A 19,521-nucleotide genomic window follows, 5' to 3' on the forward strand; every position below is an offset into this window, starting at 1 on the left:
CCTGCTCACCCCGGAACAAACCCTTTTCTCCTCCTTGTCCTGATTTTTTTTAACTCAGCCACTTCCAGAGCGTGGGAGAGTTCAGGGAATTCTTTCTTTCCTTCCTTCCTTCGGAGGGGTTGTGCAGAGCTGTAAAAAGACGAGCCGTGGCTCCTTTTTTCGCCTCTCAGTGTTCCCTTTTGGGAGGGCAGGACCTCTTCTTTGTGCCGTGCCGGGACAGGAGCCAGCAGTGCAATCCCTGCCATGTCCTTTGGGATGTCACTGGGGTGTCACAATCCCTCTTTTCCCAAAAAAAAACCACCCCAAAACCTTTTCCACGGAGCCTCTGCCTCGCTCAGGAGCTGAGGTCTTATCAGGAGTTATCTGGTGGAGCTCAGGGCAGGAGGGGATGGAATTCCTGAACCCAGAGGGAGGAGAGGATTGGGATTGTTCAGGCTGGAAAAGGGATTTATTTTTGGGTGGGGGGTGACCTCATGGAGGATTCCAGTCCCTGAAGGAGCTGTGGGAAAAGATGGAGAGAGGGATGAAGGGACACAAGGGTAGGTGGGATTTTGGGCAGGAATTCCTCCCTGGGAGGGTGCTGAGGGGCTGGGAGAGAATTCCCGGAGGAGCTGTGGATCCCTGGAAGTGTCCAAGGCCAGGTTGGAGCACCTGGGACAGTGGGAGATGTCCTGGATGGGGTTGAAGGTCCCTTCCCTCCAAACTTGGGGTTCTGTGGGTTCCCCAGGCCTGGCTCTGAAGGAAAAGGGATTTTTGGGGTTAAATGTGGCTTTTTTGGAGAAGAATGGCCTTTCCTTCCAGTCAGCCCCGTTCCAACCTCTGCCACTGAACCCTTCCAGTGCTGGATTTCCCCTCCTGAGGATATCCCAGCTCTTCCCCACCTCACACACGGAGCGCACTCCGTAGATAAATCCGTTTATTTCCTGTATTTACACAAACTTACACAACCGGGACCTTCAGCCCCCAGAGCCCCCAGAGCAACAGGAGGGCTTGGATGCGATCCATGAATAGGATGGCTCCATGGATGGATCCATGGATGGAATCCACTCACTCCCCATCCCGGCGGCTCCCCCCAGCCCTGCCGTGCCCGGGGCAGCTCCGGGAGGGATCCGTGCTCTCCTCCTCCCACGGACACACCTCGGAGCTTTTCCTCGTGTCCGAGCCGGGCTTGGCAGGAGCTGGTGGAGCTGATGGAGCCTCTCCAGCTTCCCAAGGACAAAGCTCAGCCGGGCCAGTGCCGGGGCTGGAGCTGCTGCCCACTCCTGGGTGCTGGGTGCCAGGCAGGAGCCGGCGGAGGGGCTTGTGCTCGGCTTCCCCGTGGGATCTGCCCCTGGATTTTTCCAGGAGAGTCGGAGACGCAGCGCGGGCTCCTGGCTGTCCCACCCCTGCGGAGGAACCTCTGTGGGCTCCCTGTGGCTGCACACCTGGCTGGGAGATTTCCTCCTCCACCCCAACGGGCTTTCCTGCTTCCCAGGGGCAAATTTCAGATTTCCTGCTCTCCGTGCTGTCGGATTTCTTGGATGGATCCTTCCCCACTGCAGTTTTCAGGGAGAGCTCCTCCGTGTCCGGGCTCTCCCAAGGACAGATCGATTCCCTCTCTTTGCTGCTCTTCTCCAGAGCTTTGGTTGGATCTTTTCCCATGAGTTTACCCTTTCCTGAGGCTGTTCCTTTCTCCACCTGAGGTTCAGCCACCTCCCAGGGACAGATCTCGGCTTTGTCACTGGATTTAGAGTCCTGAGACTCCCAGGGACAGATCTCTGCCTTCTCCGAGCTCTGGGATTTCCCTGGAGCTGCTTTGGGCAGTGCTGAGCTCCCAGTTTGGGGTTTGGCCGGGGGCTGCTCTGTGTCCAGGCTCTCCCAAGGACAGATCGATTCCCTCTCTTTGCTGCTCTTCTCCAGAGCTTTGGTTGGTTCTTTTCCTGGAAGTCTCCCCTTTCCTGAGGCTGTTCCTTTCTCCAGCTGAGCTGCAGCCGCCTCCCAGGGACAGATCTCGGCTTTGTCACTGGATTTAGAGTCCTGAGACTCCCAGGGGCAGATTTCAGCTTTGTCACTGGATTCAACCTCCCAGGGACAGATCTCTGCTTTCTCCGAGCTCTGGGATTTCCCTGGGGCTGCTTTGGGCAGTGCTGAGCTCCCAGTTTGGGGTTTGGCCGGGGGCTGTTCCGTGTCTGGGCTCTCCCAAGGACAGATCGATTCCCTCTCTTTGCTGCTCTTCTCCAGGGCTTTGGTCACTTTTCCTGGGAGTCTCTCCTTTCCTGGGCCTGCTCCTTTGTCCCTCTGAGGTGCAGCCACTTCCCAGGGACAGATTTCAGCTTTGTCACTGGATTTAGAGTCCTGAGACTCCCAGGGGCAGATCTCTGCCTTCTCCGAGCTCTGGGATTTCCCTGGGGCTGAGCTCCCAGTTTGGGGTTTGGCCGGGGGCTGCTCTGTGTCCGGACTCTCCCAAGGACAGATCGATTCCCTCTCTTTGCTGCTCTTCTCCAGAGCTTTGGTTGGTTCTTTTCCTGGAAGTCTCCCCTTTCCTGAGGCTGTTCCTTTCTCCAGCTGAGCTGCAGCCGCCTCCCAGGGACAGATCTCGGCTTTGTCACTGGATTTAGAGTCCTGAGACTCCCAGGGGCAGATTTCAGCTTTGTCACTGGATTTAGAGTCCTGAGACTCCCAGGGACAGATCTCGGCTTTGCCAGTGGATTCAACCTCCCAGGGACAGATCTCTGCTTTCTCCGAGCTCTGGGATTTCCCTGGGGCTGAGCTCCCAGTTTGGGGTTTGGCCGGGGGCTGCTCTGTGTCCAGGCTCTCCCAAGGACAGATCGATTCCCTCTCTCTGCTCCCTTTCTCCAGAGCTTTGGTTGGTTCTTTTCCTGGAAGTCTCTCCTTTCCTGGGACTGTTCCTTTCTCCAGCTGAGCTGCAGCCGCCTCCCAGGGACAGATCTCGGCTTTGTCACTGGATTTAGAGTCCTGAGACTCCCAGGGACAGATCTCTGCCTTCTCCGAGCTCTGGGATTTCCCTGGAGCTGCTTTGGGCAGTGCTGAGCTCCCAGTTTGGGGTTTGGCCGGGGGCTGTTCCGTGTCCGGGCTCTCCCAAGGACAGATCGATTCCCTCTCTTTGCTGCTCTTCTCCAGAGCTTTGGTCACTTTTCCTGGGAGTCTCTCCTTTCCTGGGCCTGCTCCTTTTTCCCTCTGAGGCTCAGCCACCTCCCAGGGACATATTTCAGCTTTGTCGCTGGATTTAGAGTCCTGAGACTCCCAGGGGCAGATTTCAGCTTTACCAGCGTGTTCAGCATCCTGACTCTCCCAAGGACAGATTTTGGCTTTCAGGCTCTCTGAGCTCTGGGATTTCCCTGGAGCTGCTTTGGGCAGTGCTGAGCTCCCAGTTTGGCGTTTGTCCAGAGGCTGCTCCGTGTCCGGGCTCTCCCAAGGACAGATGGACACTCGGTCTCTGCTGTCCAGGGATCTCTCCGGGCTGGCCAGCGCTGCCTGGCGCGTGATGCGCTTGTCCCCCTTGGAGCCCCCACCTGGGACCTGCTTTGCCTTTGGCTGCTGGGAGGGAGGTTCAGCCACCTCCCAGGGACAGATCTCGGCTTTGTCACTGGATTTGGAATCTTGAGACTCCCAGGGACAGATCTCGGCTTTGCCGGTGGATTCAACGTCCCAGGGACAGATCTCTGCCTTCTCTGAGCTCTGGGATTTCCCTGGGGCTGCTTTGGGCAGTGCTGAGCTCCCAGTTTGGGGTTTGGCCAGGGGCTGCTCCATGTCCAGGCTCTCCCAAGGACAGATTGATTCCCTCTCTTTGCTGCTCTTCTCCAGAGCTTTGGTCTCTTCTTTTCCTGTGAGTTTACCCTTTCCTGGGGCTGTTCCTTTCTCCACCTGAGGCTCAGCCACCTCCCAGGGACAGATCTCGGCTTTGTCACTGGATTTAGAGTCCTGAGACTCCCAGGGACAGATCTCAGCTTTGCCAGTGGATTCAACCTCCCAGGGACAGATCTCTGCCTTCTCCGAGCTCTGGGATTTCCCTGGGGCTGAGCTCCCAGTTTGGGGTTTGGCCGGGGGCTGCTCCGTGTCCGGGCTCTCCCAAGGACAGATCGATTCCCTCTCTTTGCTCCCCCTCTCCAGAGCTTTGGTTAGTTCTTTCCCTGGGACTCTCCCCTTTCCTGAGGCTGTTCCTTTCTCCAGCTGAGGCTCAGCCACTTCCCAGGGACAGATTTCAGCTTTGTCACTGGATTTAAGATCCGGAGACTCCCAGGGACAGATCTCTGCCTTCTCCGAGCTCTGGGATTTCCCTGAAGGAGATTTGGGCAGGGCTTTGCCTGGCAGCTGCTTTCCTTTTTCCGGTGCTCTGGATCCCACTTTTTCTTCCCCTTTGGAAACGCCACGCGTGTCCTGCCTCATCCTCTCCTTCCCCGACGGGGCTGCAGTCTCTTCCCAAGGGCAGATCTCTGGTTTTGGGCACGGCTCATCCTCCGCCTCCCAGGGACAGACGTTGGCCTTTTGGGTCCCCGCGATTCCCGCCCGCTGGGATGAGGGTTTGGGCAGAGCTGGGGGTTTTCCTGCCAGCCCCATCCCAGATTTGGGGGATCCCTGCTCCGGCGGAGCCCCCTCTGTGTCCCAGGGGCAGATTTCTGCTCGGACGCTCCTTCCCTGTTTGTGGCTCTCCCCCGGGCACACCTCAGCCCTGCTGCCCTCCGCCTGCTCCGGGGCCACTTCGGGCAGCTCCGGTGGTTTTTCCACTCCCGGAGGACGCTGAGAATCCCCCTCACTGCCGCCTTTCCCAGGGGAGATTCCCGCTTTGGAGCTGGAATCTCCCCCAGCACTGAGCTCTCCGCTCCTCCCGGGGCCCCGCTGGGGTTCGGGCTGGCTGCTCCCCTTTTCCAGCGCCTTGTCGGGGCTTTCTGGGCTCCCTCCGTCCTCCTGGGGAGCGATCGCCTCCTGGCGCAGCAGGGCCGCCCGTGCCGCCGGGATCCCGAGCGAGCCGGGGGGACAGAGCTCAGCCCGCGGCTTTGTCCCCGCCGCGCCCCGGGCGCTGCTCGGGGTGGGCTCTGCAGGCGGCCGCTGCTCCTCCTCCTCCGGGTGGTCCCAGGGCTGGAAGGGACCCTCGAGCTGTTCAAGCGTCCCTTGCTGCGCTGTGACACCAGGAATGTCCCCTGCAGGAGCCTCGTCCCCTTCCTGCGGTTGTACCCGTGTCACCTCCTGGGGACGTTCCGCTCCTCGGTGGCCCGCGCTGGGTGGCTCCAGACCCTCACCGGTACCCGCGTCCCCTCCGGGCTCCTCCGCCGCTTTGTCCCCATCTGCTGTCGCCGCGGCCAGGCTGTCCCGTTGTGCTCCTGTCCCCCTGTCCCCCCGGCCCGCGGTTTCCCCGGGGCTGGCCGCGTTGTTGTTGCGCTGCAGCGCGGGGCCCTCGAGGCTCTGCCCGCTCCCCTCGGCGCTTCTGGCGGCGGCCTCTGGGCTGAGCCCCCCGAGGGGCGCGGCCGAGGCCTCTGCCGGGCCGGATTTCTCCCTCCTGCTGCTCCCCCTCTTCCCGAGGCTCCCCTCGCTTTTCCCTTTCGGGACGCTCTTCCCCCTGGAGCGGTTGAGGGCTTTGATGGCGAGTCCCAAGCTCCGGAAACTTTTCTGTGGGGGCGGCTTGGCGCCGGGGCTGGTGGCCGCTGTGTCGCCGGGGGTCCCCGACTCCGCCGCCTCGGCCGCTTTTTGTTTCCTGCTCAGGATCTCGTCCTGGATCAGCTCCCAGGGACAAACGTGTGCCGAGCTGGCGCTCGGGGTCAGCAGCCTGCCCTTCCCTGCCGGAGGGGACGCGCGTTCCGCCTTGTCCCCTGCTGTCCCCTGCGCCTCTGCCGCCTGTGCCGGGGGACCCGGGGCTGGCTCCGGGCTGTCTCCGGGTGTCCCCGGGCTGTCCCTGAGAGTCCCCGGGCTGTCCCCCAGTGTCCCCGAGCGCTGCAGGCTCTGGTACCGCACAGGGGGCGGCGGTGGCGTTTTCCTCACGGTCACCCGCACCCTCCGGGGCGGATGCGCGCTGTCAACGCTGACGCTCTTGATGGGCGCGTAGGTGACATGTTTGTGTCCCCTGGCATCGCCCAGCGGGGCCGTGTCCTGCCGGGACGCCCTCTCGGCGAGGCTCTGGGGTGTCGCCGTGTCGCCGGGGACCGGCGCGGAGAGGTGACAGCCACCGTGCCACTGGTCACGGGCGGCCCTTCGGGCGGCCAGCAGCGCCACTTCCCGAGCCCCGGTGACAACGCTGTGTGACTTCTGCAAGGGCGGGGGGCGGCCCGGGGCTCTCGGCCAGTGCCCCGCCAGGTTCTGGGCGCTGGCCGATTTGCACAGCAGCGGGGCGGCGTCCAGAGAGTCGCTGTCGGACGGTTCCAACTCCGTCCCCGCCGCCGGCGGAGCCTCCTCGGGCGGGCTCGACCCTCGGCGCGGCCCCTCGGAGCTGCGCGACTTGCGCACGGCTGAGGAGCGGCGCCGGGAGCTTTCGTCCCTCATCCTCAGGCTGGCATCCCCGAGCCGCTTGGCCGAGGAGCTGCGGCGGGACAGTGTCACCCCAGCCCGGTCCCCGGCCGTGCCGCTGCTGCGGCGGGACAGTGTCACCCCAGCCCGGTCCCCGGCCGTGCCGCTGCTGCGGCGGGACAGTGTCACCCCAGCCCGGTCCCCGGCCGTGCCGCTGCTGCGGCGGGACAGTGTCACCCCAGCCCGGTCCCCGGCCGTGCCGCTGCTGCGGCGGGACAGTGTCACCCCAGCCCGGTCCCCGGCCGTGCCGCTGCTGCGGCGGGACAGGGTCACCCCAGCCCGGTCCCCGGCCGTGCCGCTGCTGCGGCGGGACAGTGTCACCCCAGCCCGGTCCCCGGCCGTGCCGCTGCTGCGGCGGGACGCGCTCTCGGCCAGCTCGGCCCCGCCGCGGCGCAGGATGGAGCGGGCCAGGCTGCGGCGGGAGCTGCGCCTCTTGGCCAGGTGCGGGTTGTTGGCGGCCATCCGCCACGTCTTGTGCACCTCCAGCTGCCGGTAGAGCTTCTTCAGCTCCTCCTGCGCCGCGGGAACGCGGCAGAGAAAAAGGGAGAGAGAGAAAGAGAGAGGAGAGATCCTACAGCGGGGGTGGCGGCCGGGACAGCCCCGCCGAGCCCCCCGCGTTGTCCCCCGTGTCCCCAAATCCCCCCTCCCCTCTGCTTCGCGGCCAGGAAAAGATTGCGAAAGGCACCTCTTACTCTGCACAGCTAGCGTCAAAAGAAGGTCCTGAGTGTGCCACCCACCCGAATGTCATCGGGGTCGAGACTGTGCTCGCTCCAGGCGGACGCGATGCTGCTGTTCAGGCAGGAGCCCGAGCGCCGCATGTCCAGCTCGTCCTCGTACACCTCGGCCGTGATCTCCTCCCGCAGCGGCGAGCCCGTGTGCAGGAACTGCGCGGGGACAGGGGGACACTCACCCGGCGGCTCCTGCCCCGGCTGCCCGAGCCTCTGGGCTGGGCGTTAGTGAGGGAATCGAGGAATTGTTGGGGCTGGAAAAGCTCTCTGGGGTCAGGGGTTCCTGTCCCGGCTCCCCAAATCTCTGGGATGAGCATTAGTGATGGAATCGAGGAATTGTCAGGGCTGGAAAAGCTCTCTGAGGTCGGTGAGTCCAGCTGTTTCCCCAGCCCTGACAAAGCCACCACTAACCCACGTCCCCAAGTGTCACATCCACATCATCTCCAGCGCTTCCAGGCGTGGGGATCCACTTGTTCCAACGCCTGATCACCCTTTCCAGGAGAAATTTCCCCAATATCCAACCCAAACCTCCCCCGGCGCAGCCTGAGGCCGTTCCCTGGGAGCAGAGCCCGACGCCCCCGGCTGTCCCCTCCTGTCAGGGACTTGTGCAGGGCCACCAGGTCCCCCCTGAGCCTCCTGTTCTCCAGGCTCAGCCCCTCTCCCAGCTCCCTCAGCCTCTCCTGGTGCTCCAGCCCTGTCCCCTTCCCTGGAATACCTTGGGGATGAAGAGCAGGGCCAGGGTCATGGTGACGGTGCCGTGGGTGTGAGCGAAGAAGAGCAGCAGGGTCCAGTCCGGGTGCAGCGAGGGGACAACCAGGAACCTGCAAGGGACCAGCAGGGCAGTGCCAGGCCCCACTGCAGCCCCTGCCCACCTCCAGAGCCCACGGCCCTGCCTGGGCACCCAAATCCCCTTTTCCTTTGGAGATCCATCCAGAGCACCCGAACCCTTCCCATTGTGGGGGGTCCCAGGCAGCCAAAATCCCTTTTCTTTGGAAGCTCCTGAGCATCTCCAGGGGTGGGAACCTCAACTTCCCACCTTGGGATGGCTCCTAAGCGTTCCCAGGGATGGAAACCTCGATTCTCCACCTTGGGGTGATTCCTGAGCCTCCCCAGGGATGGAAACCTCAACTTGGGATGATTCCTGAGCCCCCCCAGGGATGGAAACCTCAACTTGGGATGATTCCTGAGCCTCCCCAGGGGTGGAAACCTCGATTCCCACCTTGGGATGATTCCTGAGCCTCCCCAGGGATGGAAACCTCGATTCCCACCTTGGGATGATTCCTGACCATCCCCAGGGATGGAAACCTCGATTCCCCACCTTGGAGTGATTCCTGAGCCCCCCCAGGGATGGAAACCTCGACTTGGGATGATTCCTGAGCCTCCCCAGGGGTGGAAACCTCGATTCCCACCTCGGGATGATTCCTGAGCCTCCCCAGGGATGGAAACCTCGACTTGGGATGATTCCTGAGCCTCCCCAGGGATGGAAACCTCGATTTCCCACCTTGGGATGATTCCTGAGCCTCCCCAGGGGTGGGAACCTCGATTCCCACCTTGGGATGATTCCTGAGCCTCCCCAGGGGTGGAAACCTCGATTCCCACCTCGGGATGATTCCTGACCATCCCCAGGGATGGAAACCTCGATTTCCCACCTTGGGATGATTCCTGAGCCTCCCCAGGGATGGAAACCTCGGCTTGGGATGATTCCTGAGTATCCCAGGGGTGGAAACCTCGATTTCCCACCTTGGGATGATTCCTGACCATCCCCAGGGATGGAAACCTCGATTTCCCACCTTGGAGTGATTCCTGAGCCTCCCCAGGGATGGGAACCTCGATTCCCACCTTGGAGTGATTCCTGAGCCCCCCCAGGGATGGAAACCTCGACTTGGGATGATTCCTGAGCCTCCCCAGGGATGGGAACCTCGATTCCCACCTCGGGATGATTCCTGAGCCTCCCCAGGGGTGGGAACCTCCCTTCCCAGCCCTACCTGAGCACGTGGAAGGCGGCAGAGACCACGAGCTCGTTGTGGAGGGCGATGCCCATGTAGCGGGGCTCGTGGAAGGCCGAGGGCACGGCGCGGGTGGCGTAGCACAGGAAGCTGCCCCACAGCAGGAACAGCATCTCGGCTGTGGGGCGGAGCGGGAGAGAGCTGCTGAAACCCTGGGAACTCCGATTTTGAAGGTTTTATAAAGGTTTGTAAGGTTTTTTTATACATATGGGGCGATACGGAGGATTTGGGGCGTAGTCCAAGTCCTTCATCTCCCTGGTTTTGGGTGTGGTTTTTTTTTTCTAATTGGTTTTCTTATTTTTCTTATTTCACCCTTTGGATGGGGTCCTGGGGCTGTGGGGATTCCAGGTCCTTGCAGCTTTCAGGATTAAATGGACAAGAGAATGAAATCCCCACATTTATGGGATGGGATCCTGGGACCATGGCTTCCCCCATATCCTTGCAGCTTCCAGGAGGATGAAATGGATAAGAGAATGAAAGCCTCCCATGGGATATTTATGGGATGGGGTCCCGGGGCTGTGGGGATCCCAGGTCCTTGCGGCCTCCAGGAGGACTAAAGGGACAAGGAAATGAAATCCCCGCATTTATGGGGTGGGACTCCAGGGCTGTGGAGAACCTCCAGGTCCTTGCAGCTTTCAGGAGGATTAAATGGACGAGGAAATGGAATCCCCGCATTTATGGGGTGGGGTCCTGGGGCTGTGGGGATCCCAGGTCCTTGCAGCTTTCAGGAAGGTTCAATAGACAAGGAAATGGAATCCCCGCATTTATGGGGTGGGGTCCTGGGGCTGTGGGGATCCCAGGTCCTTGCAGCTTTCAGGAAGGTTCAATAGACAAGGAAATGGAATCCCCGCATTTATGGGGTGGGGTCCTGGGGCTGTAGGGATCCCAGGTCCTTGCAGCTTTCAGGAAGGTTCAATAGACAAGGAAATGGAATCCCCGCATTTATGGGGTGGGGTCTCAGGGCTGTGGGGGTCCCCAGGCAGCTTTCAGAAAAATGAAACGGATAAGAGAGTGAAATCCCCACGTGTACGGGGTGCGACCCCCGGGCCGTGGCCCCCCCGGACGCCCCCGGGGCCGCTCTCACCGACGACCATCATGTAGTCCCAGCAGTCGTGGGCGCAGCGGGCGAAGCGCAGGCCGCGCGCCGTCTGGGCCGGCACCACGGGCGGGATGTCCCTGCGGGCGTTGTCCAGCGTCCCCACGGTCCAGGCGGCCAGGAACCACAGCGCCAGCAGCAGCACGGGCGCCAGCAGCCGCAGCACCCGCCCGCTCGACACGTAGGGAGCGCGCTGCGCCGAGCGGGACAGGAACACCTTCAGCACCCTGCGGGACCGAGGGACGGAGGGGTGAGAGCCCACCCGGCCCCGTGAGAGCCCAGCGCATCCCAGAGACCCCAAACCCGGCCCCGTGAGAGCCCAGCGCATCCCAGAGACCCCAAACCCATCCCAGTGAGAGCCCAGCGCATCCCAGAGACCCCAAACCCGGCCCTGAGAGAGCCCAGAACATCCCAGAGACCCCAAACCCATCCCAGTGAGAGCCCAGCGCATCCCAGAGACCCCAAACCCATCCCAGTGAAAGCCCAGCGCATCCCAGAGACCCCAAACCCGGCCCCGTGAGAGCCCAGCAAATCCCAGAGACCCCAAACCCATCCCAGTGAGAGCCCAGCGCATCCCAGAGACCCCAAACCCGGCCCCGTGAGAGCCCAGCAAATCCCAGAGACCCCAAACCCGGCCCAGTGAGAGCCCAGCGCATCCCAGAGACCCCAAACCAGCCCAGTGAGAGCCCAGCGCATCCCAGAGACCCCAAACCAGCCCAGTGAGAGCCCAGCGCATCCCAGAGACCCCAAACCAGCCCAGTGAGAGCCCAGCGCATCCCAGAGACCCCAAACCCATCCCAGTGAGAGCCCAGCGCATCCCAGAGACCCCAAACCAGCCCAGTGAGAGCCCAGCGCATCCCAGAGACCCCAAACCAGCCCAGTGAGAGCCCAGCGCATCCCAGAGACCCCAAACCAGCCCAGTGAGAGCCCAGCGCATCCCAGAGACCCCAAACCAGCCCAGTGAGAGCCCAGCCCAACCTATCCTGAGACCCAAACCCTTCCCTCTGTGGGGATCCCAAGCCCCAAACCCTTCCCCTGCGGGGGTCCCGATCCCCCGGCCCCCCGCCCCAGGCACCTGTAGAGCTTGAGGGTGATGGTGCCGTAGACGATGGCGAAGCCGAGCACGCGCACCCAGCGCAGCACGATGCAGCGGAAGGTGCTGGGCTTGAAGTACAGGATGAACACCTGGAGAGAGAAAGAGAGGTGGGGACATCCAGGGCTGGGGAGGACGTGGGGTTTGAACGCCGGGCAGGGGGTGTGGGGACGGCCCAGGGGGGTTTGGAGACCCCAGGGAGACGCTGGCTCTGATTTCGGCCCGCGGCAAAAACTCCCAGCGCCGAGAGAGGAATGGCAAACCACGAAGGTGTGAGCGAAAGCAGCTCAGCCTAGCACAGGGTGGAAACTCCTGTAGTTTTGGGGTTTTGGAATGAACTGGGACAGGATGGAGGATTTAGGGCGGTGCCCTGAGCTCTCCTCCTCCTCCCTCGGCCTGCGTCCTCCGCAGTGGCACAAAGCAGTTGAAGGGGATTGGGTCGGAGTGGAAACGACCCTTTTAGCGGAGGTGAAAATGTAAACGAGAGGCACGAAGTTATCCGCATAGGGGCAGTCACCTCGCGTCCGGACCTCAGGGAGAAAACTGTGAGGTGCGAAATAACACGCAACAGGAGAAACGCCGAGAAACAAGACCTTGAAGAGTCCGCTTCCTCCTTGCTCGGGGCTTTCAGAGGGCAAAAGACTCTGGACCACCAGAATCTCGGGTGGAGGACCAAACCCCAGAGCGTCGCCCTGATTTCTTCAGCCTTCTGATGATGCTAACGCGGTTCGGGTGGAGTGTCTCAGGAACGTAACACAAACAAGCAGGTTGTTTCCATCCCAGTCAGTGGCGGGCTGCTGAACCCATCCCCGGGGTCAGAAAGGTGTTCCTCTCATCTGCCACTCCTTGCTCAAACCCCAAATCCAATTTAAATCCCAAATGGTGACCAACTTTCTCTGCTCGCCTCTGAACCCGAGTGAGCGCGGCTCTTCCGCGTCCCCACGGGTGACACCGGAGCATCCCACCTGCCGTGGGAGTCGCTTTCCAGGCCAGCCCTGTGCTCCCCTCCCTCGCCGTGACCCCGCAGCTCGTGCGGGAGGGCAGAGGGGATTTGGGCAGGGATTAATTCCCGCATCCAGAGGAAAAAGGGATTTGGGCTCCTGAGAAGGTTTATAGGGCAGCCCCCGGGGGCTGTGACAGCCCAAATTAACAATTAGGTGGAGCTTGGGGCAGCTCCGTGCTGGGAACTCCATCCTGGGCACCTGGAGTTTTCTGGGTCTGAGAGGATTTTAGTCTGCTGGCAGCTGGTAACGTTTTTCCCCAAGGAAAAATTTCTCAGGGAAGCTTCTCCTCGAAACAATCTCGGCCAACAACTCTCCAGTCTCCAAACAATCTTTCTGCAGGTGGCGTTTTGCTGTTTCTCCAGTTTAACCCATGGGATTAGAGAGGTGCCGTTCCCGCTTTCCCCCCACGAGTTCTGGCTTTTCCCCCCCCACAAATTCCCACTTTCCTTGCACAAATTCCCACTTTCCCCTCACAAATTCCTGCTCAAAAGGATTAATCTCATTTAGCCCCAGGGGCAGGGACACACCAACCTGCGGACAGGCTACACCATGTTAAGTCTCTACGGGAACACCTCATGAAAAGTAGTAAGAATTAGACAGTAAAAGCCCTTTTTTCTGTCCTCTTTGCCTTCTGGAATATTTGGGGTGTCTCATCTTTCTTTGGTGTCCTGCAGCGACACCGTCCCGCGGTTTTCCAGCCCCGGGGGCAGCTGGACACTCACGGGGAAGTAGAGGAGGAGAGACCCGAAGAGGATTGTCTCCAGCAGGACGATTCCGGACGTTCGGATTCTCTGCAGGGAGAGAACCGTGAGAACAGAGACCCCAGCTCATCTCAGAGACCCCAACTCATCCCAGAGACCCCAACTCATCCCAGTGAGACCCCAGCTCATCTCAGAGACCCCAACTCATCCCAGTGAGACCCCAGGACGTCCCAGTGAGACCCCAACACCTCCCTGCAGCCCGGGCGGGGCCGGGGGTCCGTGTCACCGCAGGGGTGACAGCGGGGACACGGGGACAGCTTGCCTTGCTCCGTCGGAAGTGGTAGGACACGAGCATGCTGAGGAAGATGGCCAGCATGCAGCAGGCCTGGCAGGCCAGCACGGCCGCCCTCAGCACCGCGTCCTCCTGGGCCAGGCACGGAGAGTCGTCCTGGCAGGTGGCACAGCCCGGGCGGCACGGGCGGCACCCCAGGCGGGAGCCCCCGTCCGTGCCCGCCGCACCTGGGGACGGAGGGACGGCAGGTGGGGTCAGGGTGTCTGGGGGGGGGGCACGGCACCCAGGTGGGGTCAGCACATCTGGGTGGGGTCAGCACATCCCAGGTAGGATCAGCACACTCAGGTGGGATCACCGCATCCCGGGTGGGATCACTACATCTGAGTGAGATCAGCACATCTGGGTGGGCTCAGCACATCCCAGGTGGGATCAGCACACTCAGGTGGGATCACCGCATCCCGGGTGGGATCACTACATCTGAGTGAGATCAGCACATCTGGGTGGGCTCAGCACATCCCAGGTGGGATCAGCACACTCAGGTGGGATCACCGCATCCCGGGTGGGATCACTACATCTGAGTGAGATCAGCACATCTGGGTGGGCTCAGCACATCCCAGGTGGGATCAGGGCATCCAGGTGGGATCAACTCATCCAGGTGGGACCAGCACATCTGGGTGGAATCACCACACCCAGGTGCGACCAGCACACCCCAGGGCCTCCTGGAACCCCCCCACACCAGGGCACGTGTCCTGTGTCCCCAAAGCCCCCCAGCCCTGGCCCCCACTGCTGTATCCGCGCGACCCTGGGGACAACAGGGGACAACAGGGACCCACCTGCCCAGGCGCCGCTGGCCACTCCACCGGCCCCATAGAAGCCCGGCTTGCACCTGCACAGGTACGTCCCGAGGACGAAGCCACGGCTCTCCTGGGGGACACACTGAAGGACACAGCCTGAGACACGTCCCCCACCCCTGTGTCCCCCCCCCGGCCCCAAATCCCCCCGCCCCGGGGGGCTCCAGCAGCCCCCAGCCCACCTGACCCCCTCACTGCCACGAGGAATCAGTGGTTAAACATTTCCGAATTAAAACCCGAAGCTTGGCCCCCAAATCCCTCCCTAAAACCTAAATGGACACCTAATGCAGCCGAGCGCCCTAATCCTGCCCAGCCGTGACGGCAGCTCGGGCCCGGAGCTCCCTAATCCCCCCGGGGCCGCGTCCATCCGTGCCCCGAGCGGGCCGCGCAGGCTGCCGGCTCCGCGGGGCATTGTTGTTTCCTGGAGGGATGCCCGGAGCACAGCCCGGCCCCTCTGGAAAGGCACCGCCGCTCGGAAACACCAGCTGGCGACGCCTTTTCCCGCTTGGCGACAGCTCTGGATGAGACCCCAAAGCTGGAGGGTTCGCCCAGACCGGAGGTGCTGCCGGTGGTGCCGAACCCCAAAACTGTCGGGCACAGCTGGAGGGGCCGGGGTGATGCCACCCACCCCCGGGGCCGGAACTGTCCCCGCGGCGGCCGGGCGGGGAGCAGCGGGGTCACACGGCTCGGCTGGCGGTGGCGGCGGGGGAAGATTTGCACAATAAACCCCCCGGCGCGGTGCGGGAGAGCAGCTGAGCCCAGCAGATGGATGGCCCGGCAGAGAGAGGATAAAGCTCAGCCCGCAGGGAGGGACGGCGGGCACGGCGGTGGGTGGGCTGCGGGGGTCCCCCGGGGCTGCCGGGGGTCGGTACCTGGGTGCTGTTGAGGTCACAGCGATGCGTGTCCGAGAACCAGCCCGGCCCGCTGGAGCACTGGTCGATGGCCACGTCCCGCAGCTCCACGTCCACCCGCACGACCCCCCTGTCACCGGGCACGGGGTCAGCACAGGGACATCCCTGTGACATCCCTGTGCCCCTCCCTGTGACATCCCTGTGCCCACCCCACCAGTGACCAGGGTCAGCCCAGGGACACCCCTGTGCCCACCCAACCGGTGACCGGGGATGGGGTCAGCCCAAAAGGTGACCCTGTGACATCCCTGTGTCTCCCACCCAGTGACCAGGGACGGGGTCAGCCCAGGGGGTGACCATGGGACATCCCTGTGCCCACTCCTGTGACATCCCTGTGCCCACCCCACCAGTGACCAGGGACGGGGTCAGCCCAGGGGGTGACCATGGGACATCCCTGTGCCCACTCCTGTGACATCCCTGTGCCCACCCCACCAGTGACCAGGGACGGGGTCAGTCCAGGGGGTGACCATGGTCCCATGGTCCTTGTGCCCACTTCCAGAATGACCAGGGACAGGGTCAGCCTGGGAGGTGACCCCTGGGACATCCCTGTGCCCACCCCACCAGTGACCAGGGACGGGGTCAGTCCTGGGGGTGACCCTGTGACATCCCTGTGTCCCCCACCCAGTGACCAGGGACAGGGTCAGCCCAAAAGGTGACCCCGGGACATCCCTGTGCCCCCCACGCAGAGCGGCCCAGCCCCGGCGGGGCTGTCCCCGGCTGTCCCCAGCTGTCCCCAGAGCCCCGGGCAGGGGTGGTGTCCCCCGGGGGGGGGCCGCAGCTGGGGCAGGTGTGAATCGTGCCCCTCCAGAGGGATTTTAATGCCGCCGATGGGGAATTTGGGGACGCTGGGGTGGCCCCCGCGCGCCCCGCGCTCTTCCCGGGGGTCTCCAAAGGGGACACGGATTGTCCCCTTGGGAACAGGGCGCCGTCCCCGCTCTGGGGCTGATCCCTCCCCACCGCCCCCCTCTGTGGGTCCTCGCGCCGTGGGGTGCTGTAGGGACCCCCCAAATCCCGGGGACACCCCCGGCTCCCAGGAGGGGCCCAGACCGCAGTGACGGGGGGGTGGCAGCGCAAGGTGGAGACACCGAGGGGGGACGGGGGGGGTCACCTGGGGACGTGTAAAAACACCTGCAGGCACACACAGGGGACACGGGCAGGGCGCGGGGGACCCCCCCCCCACCCATTTCCACCCCCCCCAAACCCCTCCGCGCTCCCTCCACTTACTTAAACTCGGGGCTGAGGTCGGGCTTGAGCCCGTAGAAGGCGGCGGAGAGCGTGACCGCCCAGGCGGGCAGGAAGCGTCCCTCCCGGCACTCCAGGAACGGCGGGGACCAGCGCACGTGGCCCGCGTCCCCCACGTAGCTGTCCCCCCGCTGCCACTTGGGGGTCTCCAGGCTGCTCAGGTCGTTGCTGAGAACCCTCTTGCGCAGCGCCGGCGCCCGCTGCGATTTGAGGGCGTTGAACCACTCGTTGTCCCAGCTGAGGTTGCCCAGGCTGGGGGCAGAGCCGGACACGTCCTGCAGCAAGATCTGGCCGTCCCCTCTGGTGGCCTGCAGCATCAGGCGCGGCTTGGGGGCCAGCGGGTGGGCGTCCAGGGCCAGCACCGCCCTGCGCACCCACGGGTGTCCCTCGGCCAGGCCGCGCACCAGCGCCTGGTACCACTCCACGTCCTCGGCCACGCTGGCCTCGCGGATGTCGTTGGTCTGGAAGAGCATGTTGAGGAAGTTGGCGGCGTGCGCCAAAGCTTCGGGGGCGGCCCTCAGAGCCGCCCGCAGCCCCGGGGGGGGCCCGGAGCCGGGGGCCCCCGCCGCGACGCCCCCGCTGCAGTTGGCCCGGGCCAGGCGCTCGGCATCGCCCGTGCGCAGGAACGCCGCCGCCGCCGCCGCCGAGCCCTCGCCGTCCCCCGGCGCTCCGGGCTCCGGGGTGGGCGCCCAAGAGGATGAGGGGGCCGGGGACCATCCCGCCGGCCGCGGGGGTCTCTCCTGAGGGCGCTGCCCCGCCGTCAGCCCGGCCACCTGCAGCAGCAGCAGCAGCGCCTGGAAGCCCCAGAGCGGCGAGCACCGGCACGGCCCCATGGCCGGGGCTCAGCGGAGCCCCGCGGCCCCCGCTGGCCGGCCCGGGGGGCTCATGGCGGGCAGGGACCCCCGAGCTGCCCCCGGAGCCGGCCCCGCGCTCTGCCCCGCTCGTCGTCCTTTCCCTCGGCGATGCCGGAGCAGACGTCACCGGCTCCGAACCGCGCTCGGCTGCTGGCGCTGCCCGGAGCGCCCCCCCCCCCCCCCCCCCCCCCCGCCCGCCCCCGCGCTCCCGTTCGGGGCGGCAGCGCTGCCCGGAGCCCCCCGGTCTGAGCCCCGTGGGGGGCACCCCGCGCCGAGCCCCGGCCCCTCGGTGTGGCCGTGATGCAAACGCATCCCGATGGGAAGCCATGGCAACGGGAAAACGGGAATTTTCCTGCCCGGATCGCCCTCCCCGCGGACCCTCGGGGGACACGGGGGAGCCGCCCGCGGGGTCCCCCAATTGTCCCGCGGTGCCCGACCCCCCTCCACCCCGGGCCGTGGGGTGGGAATGGGGGGTGGCACCCACGGGGGGTGTCCCTGTGGGGCTGGGGGTGCTGGGTGCGGGCAGGAGCAGGATCTGAAGCCCCCCCGAGCCCCCGAGTGTGACGTCCCGCTGGGGTGCAGAGGGGAAACTGAGGCACGGGAGGGTGACCGGTGTCCTCTCTCCAGCCCCAGAGGACGATGACCTTCCCCCGGCGCAGCCCGCGGGGCGGTGTGGGGAGAGCCGGTGCCCGTCCCCCGTGCTCCGGTCGGGACGCGCTGCCCGCCACAACCGGGCGAGAACCGCGCGGAGCACGGAGGGCTGCGTGTCCGTGCCTCAGTTTCCCCCACCGCATCCCCCGGTCCGGGCGTGCGGGGTGATGGGTCTCACGGCTGGAGCGGCGTGTCCGGGACCCCTCGCTGCCCCCCGGCCCCCCATCCGTGACCCCCCCGGGACCCCCGGTGTGTGTGCCGGGGCTCGGAACCGGCCGGTGCCGCCCGTGGGTGCCGGTGCCGCCCGTGGGTGCCGGTGGCCGCGGGGGCTCGGAGCCGCTCCCTGCGTGTCCCCGCCGGTCCCCGCCGCCCCCTCCACGTGCTCTCGGTGGGCTCGGGGGGCGCGGCCTCCGCACCGGGGCGGGACCACCGCCACCGGGAGAGGCGGGGCCGGCCCGGGGGGGGGCGCGGCCAGCGGCGGAAGCGCGGGGGCGGAGCGGCGGCGGCGGCGGCGGCGTTGGGTTTGGGGAGGGGGGGGGGTCCCGCCGCGGCCGTGCCAGGGCGGCGGCGGCGGCGGCGGCGGCCGCGGGTCCCGCTCCCGCTCCCGGTGCGGCGCCGGTGCCATGCGGCGGCCGTAGCCATCCATGCAGCGCGACGGGGATGCGGCGGCGGCCGCCGCTGCCGCCGCCGCCGCCGCCGCGGCCTCGTACCGGGTGCTCAGCCGGCTGCTGGGCTATGGCACCGGGCCGGAGGCGGGCGCGGCGGGCGGCGCCGGTGCCGGCGCGGCGGGAACGGGGCCCGGCGGTGCGGGCCGGCTGCCGGGGGCCGGGCCGGCTCTGCGCAGCCCGCGGCCGCAGCTGATGGTTTTCCGCAACGCCGCGGCCGACGGCCGGCCCGGCGAGGACTGCGGCCCGCTGCTAACGGCGGCGGCGGCGGGCGGGGGGATCCCGGGGGGAGGCGGCGGCGGCGGCGGCGGCGGGGCCGAGCTGTGCCCGCGGCACCGCTGCGCGCTGGAGCCCAAAGCGGCGGCGGGCTGGGGAGCGGCGGCGCGGAGCGGGCTGGAGCTGCAGCTGGCGGCGCTGGGGCTGCGCCCGCCGGGGCTCGCAGCGAAGGCAGCGGCCGGGACCCCCTGCCCGTGCCTGGGGCCGCCCGCCGGCGAGGAGACCAGCGATGCTCTGCTGGTGCTCGAGGCGCTGGAGCCCGAGGAAGGCGGCAGCGGCTCCGAGGACGAGCCGGGATCCCCCGGGCGAGGGGCCGCCCGCGCCGCCGGCAGAGCGGCGGGAGCAGCGGCAGCGGCAGCGGCGGCATCCCCCGGCCCCGCTCCGCCGCCCGCGGGGAGCAGCGGCGCCGGCGGCAGGAAGGGCTCGCTCCGCATCCGCCTCAGCCGCCTCTTCCGCACCAAGAGCTGCAGCGGCGGCTCGGCCGCCGGGGACTCCGCCGGCAGCGCCGCCGCCTCGGCCGGGAGCCTGACCGATGTGTGCGGGGCCCGCGGGCGGGAGCAGGAGCCCGGCAGGTACGGGGACACCGGGGGGTGGCATGGGGGGGATGGCACCGGGGGGTGACATGGGGGGGATGGCACCGGGGGTGACATGGGGGGGAT

General features: G+C 65.4%; 2 protein-coding genes across 2 annotated transcripts; one reads left to right on the forward strand and one right to left on the reverse strand.

The window, feature by feature from the left end:
* Positions 1–52: 52 nt before the first annotated feature.
* GPR179 (G protein-coupled receptor 179) lies at positions 53–17,249 on the reverse strand. Its single transcript, XM_066208555.1, has 15 exons — positions 16,399–17,249; positions 15,139–15,247; positions 14,249–14,351; positions 13,446–13,642; positions 13,145–13,213; positions 11,401–11,510; positions 10,314–10,552; positions 9,209–9,347; positions 7,939–8,044; positions 7,233–7,379; positions 6,841–7,008; positions 4,186–6,546; positions 3,300–3,987; positions 2,935–3,212; positions 53–2,361 (listed from the first exon to the last, which is right to left on the reverse strand). The coding sequence occupies exons 1-15, from the start codon at positions 17,247–17,249 to the stop codon at positions 1,048–1,050; spliced, it is 6,879 nt and encodes a 2,292-aa protein (XP_066064652.1). The 3' UTR covers positions 53–1,047.
* Positions 17,250–18,565: 1,316 nt separating this feature from the next.
* Positions 18,566–19,434, forward strand: LOC136305277 (suppressor of cytokine signaling 7-like; the record flags this gene model as incomplete). The annotated part of the gene is made up of 1 exon (XM_066208557.1): positions 18,566–19,434. A coding segment is annotated over exon 1 (869 nt), but the record flags the coding sequence as incomplete, so codon positions are not given.
* Between the last annotated feature and the right edge of the window lie 87 nt (positions 19,435–19,521).

The sequence above is a fragment of the Chamaea fasciata genome, unplaced genomic scaffold (assembly GCF_029207755.1).
Source record: "Chamaea fasciata isolate MVZ Bird 193981 ecotype frontalis unplaced genomic scaffold, bChaFas1.0.hap1 SCAF_344, whole genome shotgun sequence".
Taxonomy (NCBI): domain Eukaryota; kingdom Metazoa; phylum Chordata; class Aves; order Passeriformes; family Sylviidae; genus Chamaea; species Chamaea fasciata.